Source organism: Hydra vulgaris, chromosome 11 (genome assembly GCF_038396675.1).
Source record: "Hydra vulgaris chromosome 11, alternate assembly HydraT2T_AEP".
In the NCBI taxonomy this organism is placed as follows: domain Eukaryota; kingdom Metazoa; phylum Cnidaria; class Hydrozoa; order Anthoathecata; family Hydridae; genus Hydra; species Hydra vulgaris.
In genome coordinates this window covers 15,752,501-15,764,446 of record NC_088930.1, presented here as the reverse complement: position 1 = coordinate 15,764,446, position 11,946 = coordinate 15,752,501, and the positions used below count along the sequence as shown (strand labels likewise).

The window sequence follows — 11,946 nt, the reverse complement described above, 5'->3', positions numbered from 1 at the left end:
ATAAAAAAACAAACAAACTTGCTTTGTTAAAATTAAATAATTATCTCATCTCTTGCAGTGCAATTATTACCAAAAATTTATATATATATATATATATATATATATATATATATATATATATATATATATATATATATACATATATATATATATATATATATATATATATATATATATATATATATATATATATATATATATATATATATATATATATATATATATATATATATATATATATATATATATATATATATATATATATATATATATATATATATATATATATATATATATATATAAATTAAAGGTAACACGTTTTAAGAAGCACTTAGCTATACCGACACCAAATTGGAGGACAGGATATGACGCAGCTGTAATTACTCATTAAAATAATAACTTTCCTTCTAATAGTTTTTCCCTAAATTTTTAAAGCAGTGTAACATTTACAAGTTATGATTACCACTTTAAAACTTAGTCTTTTTTTTTTTTTTTTTTTTTTTTTTGTTGGAGTCTTCTTTACATCTATTTTTACTTTCTAACAGCAAAATGGCGGAAAAGTCGGATTCGGAAAATAGTTCGTCTGTAGAAGAAAGTAATCATCTAACTGACAAACTAATTTCTAAAACTAATGCAGAAGGGAAAACACAAAAAAAAACTGCTCCAAACGATGATAGTAATTCAAATAAATTAGAAGATCTGAAAAAGAAAAAGAAAGAAAAAAATGAATGCGGCGATGATCTTACAAAACTTGACAATGATAATAATGAACAAGTTAAAGCTTCCTATGCAAGCGATATACAAAAAGCAATTCAAAAAATGATAATATCTAGTGAAAACAAACGAGAAGAATCAACAAAAAAAAAGTCATATGCTTTTTGGGAAACTCAACCTGTTCCTAAGCTTGGTAAGTTTGTTTAATATCAGAAACAATTTTTTTTAGTTGTTTAAACTGTTACTTTAAACTTTTATAATTTGAGTACACAATGTATTTTGTTATAATTTTATTTATATAAATTTATCAAAAAAAAGGCTAGGAGCAGATGGTGTAAGGCAAAGTCTTTTTCACAATACTCAAGATTAAATTTGTGCATCACTATACTTGCAATTATACTTGCTTCAGTTACCTTTAAATCAATCAAGTGATAGTAAAACTACAGCGCAGATCAAGAAATAAAATCAAGTTTGACCATTTTGTTTTTGGAGCAGCTGAAAGGGTTTTTCAAGATATAGATTGTGTTAAATATATCATTTAAAAAAAGAATCCCTCATTACATATCCTCCCTCATTAATTATAAGGTCTCATTAAAAATCCCCCTCAAAAATTTAAACATTTGTGTATTTTGAGTTTATATATTTGAATGGATAAATTCATTTAACAAAATTGACTAACAGAGTTTAACAAATAGTGAATGGCAGGAATTCTACTTTTTAGGAGAATACTTAGTGGATTGTTATGAAAATTAATATTAGACTCCATTTTTTTATTTTTTTATTTTTTTATTAATGAAATTAAAACAGATTTACTTTCAGATTAACTAAAAATATCAAAGTATTTTCTAAAGTAAGTACATCAAATGAAGGTTTTAAACTTCAAAAAATCTTTAAATGCTTGTTAAATGGTTGATTGGATAGTGAATGCAATTTAATGTGAAATGCAAAGTAATGCACTTAAGAAATAAAAATTTTGATATTGAATTTAGTATAAATATGGTTACTTAAAAAGTGATTAAGGCTAAAAATAGTTTTGCAAGATCATAATTTCATAAAAAATTTTGTATTGAAGTATTGGTCTGGGTCAATTCAATATTATATTTAAACCAATTAATTAAATATATAGGATTATTGCAATATAGTTGGATCACTTTGATATTGTTATGAAACTATATAAATCATTTTTTTATCACCACATAAAATACACAAGACAATACATGTCTGCTTGGTCAGTTTTAATGCCACACATTTTTTTAAATATAATTTATTGGTTGTTATTTGGCTTAGTAAAGTTATTTTAGAAGTGAAATGCCTACTGTATACAAATAAAGTTTAAACATCTAGATAGCTTGATTGTTTATAACTGCTATCAGCATAACTTTGTTGCTTAAGCATTATTGGTATGGCTTTACCATGTAAATAACAAGGTAGCCAGATTAATATATTTATAAGTGTTAATACGGTTGAGCTAATAATGTAATAATTTGATTACAGTGTAGAAAATAATGGCTGGTCAATTTTCAATGACCGTTCAAAATGACTAAAATTCTTGCTGGTCATGGTTGACCGGTTAAAAAAAAAGTCAGAGTTTTGAAAATCAGGGTTTGAAAAATGATCAGAATGTAATTTTGAAAATTGCATTTATTAAAATTTTATAAAATCATCTTAATTTTAAAATGCATTTAAAATAGTTTTTTTTTTTTTACGATATGCTACTTTAATTCGCTAATATTGGTCAACGAATATTAAATGATGTAAACTACATATATTAATTTTTTTGCTTCACTTTTTTAGATTACTTTCATTTTACTGGTGATAAAAATCCTTTTTTCATAAATGATTGAAGTTCTTATTTTATTACTATTTTAACTTTAAAAAATTTAATAAATTATTTAAAACATTTTTTCTTTCAACTGTACTTTGTGTTTTACTTTGTTTCTTCTTTCTTTAAATCTTATTTATTTTATCGATTTTGCTGCATATTACAATAAATGAATAAATGATTTATAGATAAATTGAAAATTACTTTTTGCGCGTTTACGCTTTTTTTTACATAACAAGGTTTTTAAAAATGTATATTAAGTAAAAATCATGTTTTACGTAACATAAGTAATTTAATAGTAGTGTTTCATAAAATAATTGTCTTCTTCATTTTATATAGCCGATTTAAATTGTTCTTAAGTTTAAATAGCTGTGCACAAAGGTTAATAACATTGTTGTTAATTAATTAACATTAGCAGTTTTTAAAATGCTTTTTATGAGCAATGTGCAATTATTTTTCTTAATTGTCGTTAACTTTAAAGATTGAAGTTTATATCTTATTTGTAATTGTTGTACTGAGGACATTTTCTCTTCCAACTGTACTTCATTCAATCTGTAAATTCATTCAAGTTTTGTATAAAAGAAAAATATTGAAATCAAATGAAAGCTTTGAAATTTGAAACTTAAGTTCTTATATTATGTTTTATTTTTTATTTAACTTAATTTATATTTATAGGAATTTATTGTATTTATTATTTTTTACTTTACATATAACGGAGATGCTTATTTTTTTATATTTTAACAGAGTTTTATATAATTTTCGTTTTACTTTACACTTGTTAAAAGCCCGAATAGGGGTTCTATGAAAAGATTGTGATGACTTTGGTTATTCATATCTTTTTTGAGTCTCTGTCTTGCACGCGAGTTGTTTTAAATGAGTAACATTAGTTAGTAATTTGAATGTTAGTTATTTGCGCTTCCATTTAAAAATTGGGTTTTGTTTTTCTGTTTAAAAAATGATTTTGTTTAAAATTATTGTTTTAAAAAGAATACGAATTCGTTTATTTTTAAGCATTAAGTTATTTTTGTTCATGTCAAATTCAGTCATGAAAAACTATTTCTAAGATAAAAATTTAAACAGAAAAAAATTTTGACTGTCAAATAAAAACAATTGGCTGTCAATTCCACGTGTTAGACGGTCAAATCGACCGCATTAGATTTTTTATTTCCTATGCCATGATTGATAGATGATTCTCAGTCAAATACTGAACAGAAAAGTTTCAAGTTTAACTTAAATCCTAACACCATTTTTTAAATAAAATTTTAACTCCACCCTAGAGGTGTCTATGGATGTTTAATATTTTCATTGTAGTTTGTAGATAATATTATATTGTAGATGTAATTACTGACTTTATTGTGTTTAATTCTATACTTTTACAAAATCTGTGTGACTAAGAATCTAATGAGAACAGCCATGTTAGTTATAATTTTATTTTGGTTTTAAAGATGAAGTTGTACCATCTAATATAAATGAAGCAGTTGAAGAGGATAAATCAGAAATACGCCAAGAACCTTTTACTCTGCCAACTGGATTTGTATGGGATACAATAGTAATATCTGAAGAATCTCAGGTAAATTTTTTAATGAAAATGGTTTTGTCTTTGAATTTTAAAATGTGCATTATTTCCCCAATACTTTTTTAGTAATATATTTTTCTAATAATAATGTGTTGCATATATGCTCCAATTTCGCTTTCCTAAACCAAACCAGTTAATGTATGTATTGAAGCTGCTCCCATTTTGGCTGTTTCAGTATAATGTACTCAGTGGTGTTTAATTTTCTTAAGATAAAGTAGTTATTATTATTGTTCTTCTTATAGATTTATAATAATATAAGTAATGATTTTTAATTAATTATTTTATTATAATAATATTTTAGGATTATTCAAAAATAATAGTGATAATTAAACTTATTCATTATTAATAATAGTAATGGTAAAACATTATTGCTATTATTTTTAAGAATTTTAAAGCATTTTTTTTTTTTAACATCTTTTGTAACTGTTCCAACAAAGCTGCTTACAACCAATTTTCAAGTTCAGATTAAAGAAAGTAAAAAAGAGATTTTGTTTGAAAAGTTTGGAGTTAATAGAAAGTAAAAGTTTGACAGAAGACTTAAAAATAAAGTAAATTTTATGAGTATTGAAGACATTAAGAAGGAAGCAAGAGAGGAACTTAGTAAACGCAGAAAATAGTTATTTTCCGCGTTTACTAAGTTCCTTTTTATTATTTTATCAGCATTTTTTTAAATAGAGTTTTTCTCTGAAATTTTCTGGCTAGACTAATTAGATTTCATTATTGTAATTTTTTCATTTTGCACTAAGGCAATCTTATAGCATAAACTAAAAAAGTTTTTATACTAAATTGTTTTACAGAAAAAACTATCAGTTTGGTGATGCAACATTCAGTGACAAAACAAAAGATACAATTAAAGTTTTATAATTATATATACAGTAATTCTTATTCCATCAACCACTCTTTTTCCGTGTATCAGTGCAAAGAAATTGCACAACCATTGCAGCCATAATGCTTTCAATTTTAAATTGAGAAATAGCATTGTCGCTAAACATGTGTACTTATTTGATTCTATTAAGAATAAAGTGAAGAAATATTGTCTATGCACAGTATAACTGAAGACTTCATGTGATCAAATAAATCAGAAACTATTGCAAATATTTTTAACATTTCCCAACAGCAAAGGTCATGATTGAAATTTAGTTTTGATCAAAATGAGCCCCTTGATTGGATTTTCTTTACAAATGCATATTTAACAAATTTATCATAATTTAGCAAATTGTATATTTTCATGCAAATTATAAACAAGAGCATTATGGGAAAATTTTGCAACAGATTTTGCATTGTGACAGCGCAGATCATAAGATTTGCTGAGTCTAGTTTTAATGTGTTGATACTTTTCCTTGAGCAACTAAATACTTCTTTTGGCATACAATATAAATGACACAGCTAAGTATTGTTTACTTTTCCGTCAGGCAATTGAATCCAAAATTTTTTCCTTGGTCATATTAGTAAAACTACATCTTTTTTTATCTTTTTTTACAATTCTTAGTTTTGCTTTAAGAAAACAAGTTGGTTTTTTATTAGGATCAGTTTTCATTTATTTTTAATATCTTTTAGATCTTTCTCTAGACATTTTTTTATTTTTATCTGGATTTCAAAAAACATAATTATTTTAATAGTTTGATAAAATTTTAGCTTCTTTGAATTATTACCACAGCATTTTTTTAATTCACTAATTATCCTGATGATAGGTTCAGTGATGCAACAGCTTTAAAACTACAATTTTAAGTTAATATAGTGCTTTTTAACTATTTTTTGTTGCCGTTTTTGTTTGTTATTTATTTTGAATTTTTTCAAAATAAAAAGTGCTCCGCTCGTAAAACGTGTCCGTAAACGGTATTTTCAAACGTTCTAGGCGCAATAAACAACGCTCGTTCAGCTTATAACGAGCGTATAAAATAACGCTCGTCCAATAGTTCAAGATTATTTTTTTATTTTCATAAAATATTTAAAAAAGATTTTTTATTAAAGATATTCTGTTATCAAACAACTGATATAAAATATAAAAAGCACAACGTCGTTCTCTTTTGCACTAACATAATGAATGAGCAGTTTAAAGTCGTTAATTGTCACTAATTTCAATAATGGAATGTGCATGTGGAAACACAATGTGAATACAAAAATGCGCAAATAAAATAAGAATAGAAAATTAGAAAACCATTATAAGAAAATTAAAACTGCAGAGTATTTTTAATCTTGTGAAAATATCAAGTAAAATTTATTTGATTTATTGTTTGTAATATTCCACACATCGTTTATAATAAAAATAAATATTAATTATAGAGTAATTTTAAAAAGTTTTTGTTCATAGTATAGATTTTTTATTAACTATAATTTATTTTAACTCAAATTTAAAACGATTCTGTTGTTTAGAATGTTCGCAATTAAGGACATTCGAAAAGAAAACAATGTAATGATGTCAATATTTATTAAATGAAAAGTTATTATTCTTATTTATTATTATTTCAAATTATTCTTGTGTTGTATTTTTAAGATAAAAAAGCGTAATTTAAAAAAGAAATTTAAGAAAAAAATTAAATAATTAATTTGAATAAAAAATATCAAGAAATATAAAAACCATTACCCGTTATTTAAGTTTACAGAGTAACATTTTAAAATACATATATCAAAACAACGAAGCAAAACTAAGTCACTAATTATACTTCAATACTAAATCAATAAGAAGTTGCGTTTTTGTTTGATATTATTTTTTTATAGCATAAATAGTTAAAAATAAAATCATGATCTGACAATATACAAGAAGTTTGGAAGTATAAAAATCTCTTTCGTTGAAATAGTTTCATAAGTGTGATACTAATTCAAACATTTTCAAATTTAAATTCAAACAAAAGAATTATGTACCAAATAAAAAAAGATTTTTATGAGTATTCCCTTTAGCAATTTTCATGATCGCGCTCGCCGATCATGAAAATTGCTAAAATTGATGATTTTCTTCATCACAAGCCCTGATATATATATATATATATATATATATATATATATATATATATATATATATATATATATATATATATATATATATATATATATATAAAAATTTTTTATTTGTTTTTGTTTCACTATACCACGGAAAACTTGCCTCGAGGGTATCTAAGAAAAATTAAAAAAAAAATTCCAATACTTTATGTCTGGAGCTAGCACATCAGACTTGAATATTTGAGCAAGTATACATTGTTTATCATTTTTCTAATAACTCAAACAATCAAGTTGTACAATTAATTGGAATGGTAAATAAATAAAGTAAATAATCATTTTTAGTTTAAAACTATTTATATTTTTAAACTAAAAATGATTATTTTTAGTTTAAAAATATAAATAGTTTAAAACAAATGTAAAGATTCTTTAAAAATGCAATTTAAAACAATCATATAGATTGTTTTAAATTGCGTTTTTAAAGATTCTTTACATTTATTACTTTTTATTGATTGCTCTTATAATGTCATCTCTAGAAATAAAGACAACTGTCTGTTACAACGGATAGCTGTTACAAGTTTTACCAATTCCTCTACTGTTTGGTAAAATTTTTCAAAAGTTATGCTCAGTCACTGTTTAACCTGCTTTGAACTTTGATCAAATCTCTATATCTGAGACTCTTAATAGAAAAGGTTTTGCAAAAAGCATAACTTTGTTCAAGGCAATAATGTAGTTGGTAGCAACAAAAGTATTTTATTCCTAATTAACTTTCTTTTTTAAGCTAACTTTCTTGCTTCTATAACTTTTATAAACCTAGTTCTATAATATAAAGTTTTCTGGATAGACAATTATTGGTTTTATTAATTTCAACAAAACATCCTGCAGGAATTTTACCACTCCAAATACATGTTTTGGTCCATTTGTAAAGCATTTACTTTTAATTACATAAAATCATGCAAGGACACAAAATTTGTGGACTTGCACAGCCAGATAATTAACTAATTTTTGTTATAAAGATTTCAGCCTGTTGGTTTGTAAAAACAAAATAAATAGTTAGCTAAGTCGCTTTTCACAAAAAAGATTTGATTTACAAAAAATTATTTGGTTTAGCAATTTCACTCCTCGCCACTCATATAAAATGGATTGTGATATTAATTTCTCTGTTGAAAACCTCTGTTGGGTTTTCAATGCTCTAATACAGTTGTAGATATACATTTTTGGTTCTTAAACACTTTAAGTGTAAAAGTGTACCGGGTTCATGATATATCTTCCAAACAGCTGCTTAATTTAACAGCATAACTAAACAAGAAATGCTGATCTTTACTTAAAGTTGTGTGGTCGATTTGTGAAATCTCACAAATAATGCAGAAAGGTTTTATATCTTGTTGTTTCTCACTTTTATTATGTTGTGTGTTACAATAGGTTCACTAATCTATATGATTTTTCCTAGTTGCTTTTTCATCTAATACTCAAAAAAATGGAATAGTAAATGTAAGTTATAATTTTTTCAATTGTGTTAAAAATACCAATCTGATGTGTGTTAGTAGCAGGCCATTACATCCAATTACGCTCAGTTTACGAAATCAAAACCTAGCCTAATTTATTTATAAAATAAAGATATTGGTAATGCTTTCAGTTAAAAAAAGCAAAACATGACTAACTTACACGGAGCCTGGTTGTTTTAAAATTTAAAAATGCAACTCATTTATAGTTCTTCGAAACCCTGTTGAATTAAGTTTTACAACAGAAAATAGTTTTAACTTTTTACCTATCAAAATATATTAGTTGAACTTGGTTGTGCTTGTTCTTGCTCTGCATTGGAAGGTGTGAATGGTTATTTACATTTTTTCTTTTTGCTTGTTCTTGTTCCATTTGAAGTGTTAAGTGCAGTTTTTCATATTTTTTAACTTCTAACAAATTTGACTGAGCAAAAAGATATTTTTTGCCTATAAATGATTTTTTATTTTATTATTTTACCATTTCACACGGCTGTTTCAACCGAGCTTAACAGCTTTTTGTTATTTTTTGAAAATATTGACTTAAGGGGTGTTACTAAAACTTCTATAACTTTTAAAATATTAAAGATAATTTTGTTTTGTAAAAAGAATAAAAACACCAATAAAATGTTTCATCTTACGACATTTAATGCATTAGTAAAAAAACTTCTTTAAGTTTAAAAAAAATGTGACAAATGATGAAGTTGGCTGAATTCAAGTAATTTGATGTTACTTTTTATCAAAAAAAAACCAGAAAAATTTATTTCTGATAGTTATTCTCAAATAAACCCATTGTTTGACCATTATAAAAACAAAAAAACCTTACTTAATTGTTTAAGGATAGCTAAAACAGACTTTATTGAGGTCTGAAAGCAAACCGCACTTTTTGCAAAGTTATGAAAAATGTAGTTAAAAGGGGGATTAGCTGTTAAAAGAGTACATTTTTAAATCTAGGAGTTCTTGTTTTAGAAACTTATTTTCCTAAGCCAATAAATTCATTGCATTGCAAAATAAAGCCAGATTTCGATTTTGGAATATTTAGTCAAAACATTTAAAGCTTAAGCATTTATTTTTTTCTGTGCATACAGTTCTAATAATATGGTGTTAAGTTGTTAATAAATAAACACTCAAGTCTAATAAAATATTTCATGACCAAATTTGAGTTTAAGTTTTTGAATTAACCTCGCTTTTGGTAGTAGAGTTATTTTATAGCACTTGAATCTATAGTCTCTTCTCTCAGTAAATAAAGTGTTTGAATATACAAATAGCTAAATGAAATCTTTTGAAAATTTGTTTTTATTCCCATAAAAAACTGTTTTATAATCAGTTGGTTTACTGATAGGTTCTTTAAGTAGTAAACTATCTTTGTACATCTGATTGATATCAGATTCATACTCATGCTAAACCAGAAAAACAATTGCTCGAAATTTTGATAACGTTTACAAATTCTTAATTTATTGAACTAAATTTTTACACCAACTTGATATGAGATTGATATTTATATTCGATTTTTTAACCAGCGAGGAGGTATGTAGAGCAGAGGTACTGCAAAGGTAGAACTAACTTCTGGTGATAAACGTCGAATGGATATGTAATATATCTATATAAAAATGTTCCATATAATGAAGGACAATGCATTTTTTAAATTAAATACACAAACATACAAGATCATACCCAACCAACATACCAGTTGCTCTGATTACAAGTTAATATATAAAAGCTAGATTTTTACATACATTTGATGCAAGACTAGTATTCCATTCTTTAACCTGAGCAAAGGTATTGCATAAGTATAAATAACTTCTGAAGATAGGAACAGAATGGGCACCTACCTACCTTGCATTTTAAATTTTTCTATTTGCTCCATATTAGTTTTATTTTCAGAAGTTAATTGATCAATTTGATTCAGTAGCTCCTGACTGTTATTTAAAGTGAAAAAGTCATCTGCATCTGCTGATTTTTTTTTTTTTGGGCGGAGCTTGCGACAGTTGCATTTTAAAAAATTCTTCGTTTTTTATAGCTTTAAAATTTTTTTTATATTTCTTTTTTTGGTGTGTTAACTTTAGGCACATTTTATCAAACTCGTCATTACTAGGCATATCAAAATCAATTGGCAAAAGAAAACTCATAAAACTAAATAAATCACCTCTTATTTTAAAGACTGTCATTAAAATGGAAATGACATTGTAACTGATCTTATCTGTCCTAATTAATCGCTTAACAAAAGGAAAGTTACCTATCTTCCCAACCATTTTTCTATCCAATATGTTGTTTTAGAATTTCCCTCTAAGTTGAATACATTGTTATCAAAATAATATTGACTTATTAATAAATATAATAAAAACAAATAAAATAATATTAATTAACAAATATATGCACTAGATAAAAGTGGATTTAACAACTTATCTGATATTAGTTTGATAATCCAAAGAGAAAAATTCCGCGTAACTTTGTTTACTTTTATACTTCAAAAATTGACTCGCCGAAACAGTTGTTTGGAGAATATTCGTTAATAAATAGTTTGGGACGTAACGCATAAAGGTTACGTCATCGCAAAAAAACTTCAACACAAATGTACGCCTAAAACTAACAAGATTAGTTGTAAAACATGACATTTTTGAAAACATATTTCATAACATAGCTGAAGGCACGTAAAATAATTTTTTTATTTTCATTTGCATAAAAGGTTGAAATTTCATTAACTTACGTCATCCATCAAAAAAGTTACGTTTTGCATTTTAAAATGATCAATTAAAAAATATAAATGCTTTAAAAACAGTCTTTTTGTAAAAAAATTTCTAGGATGACGCAGGAATCTGATAGAATGGACATTTAGGGTTAAGTGTTCCAAATTTCAAATATCAAGCACAAAGCTATGTTATGAAATCTTAGTTGGCCCGACTCATGTTTTCCGGAAAATATGCGAAAATTAGAAAAGTGGTTCTAAATTATTAAAAATATTTTGGCAATATTTATTTTTATACTAATTAATGTAAATATTTATTTAACAAGGAAAGATAGATCTTATATATTTTTTTAATTGCAAGATGAAAGCATTTATATAAAAAAGTTACTATTAATTTAAAGTTTGTGAATTTTTATACTTTTTATGCGGAAATACTTTTTTTTTTTGATAAACTCATGGCGTCACGCTCGTTTTTATATTGAGTGAAGCAGCCGTGTTCAACACTTTGTTAACCTTAAAAAGTCCCTAGCTATATTTTTTATAACTTATTTTTTTTTATTCCATTTATTGTAAAAGCAGTAAAAAGCGTATATCTATTCAAGTTTTCGAATGTGATGCGCTAGCTCCAGACATAAAATATTGGAATTTTTTTTTTTTTTTTTGTATTTTCCATAGATACCCACAAGGAAAATTTTCAAAAAAAAATTTGGCCCACACT

At 25.1% G+C, this 11,946-nt stretch overlaps 1 protein-coding gene across 1 annotated transcript in view; it reads left to right on the top strand.

Annotated features, from left to right (window-relative positions):
* The first annotated feature begins 486 nt into the window (after window positions 1-486).
* Window positions 487-11,946, top strand: part of LOC100215397 (glycylpeptide N-tetradecanoyltransferase 2) — a 28,908-nt gene continuing 17,448 nt past the window's right edge. The window contains exons 1-2 of the mRNA XM_065810258.1: window positions 487-907; window positions 3,982-4,106. Of these exons, the coding sequence (XP_065666330.1) occupies window positions 550-907; window positions 3,982-4,106 (483 nt within the window). The 5' untranslated portion in view covers window positions 487-549. The remainder of the gene's footprint in view (window positions 908-3,981; window positions 4,107-11,946) is intronic.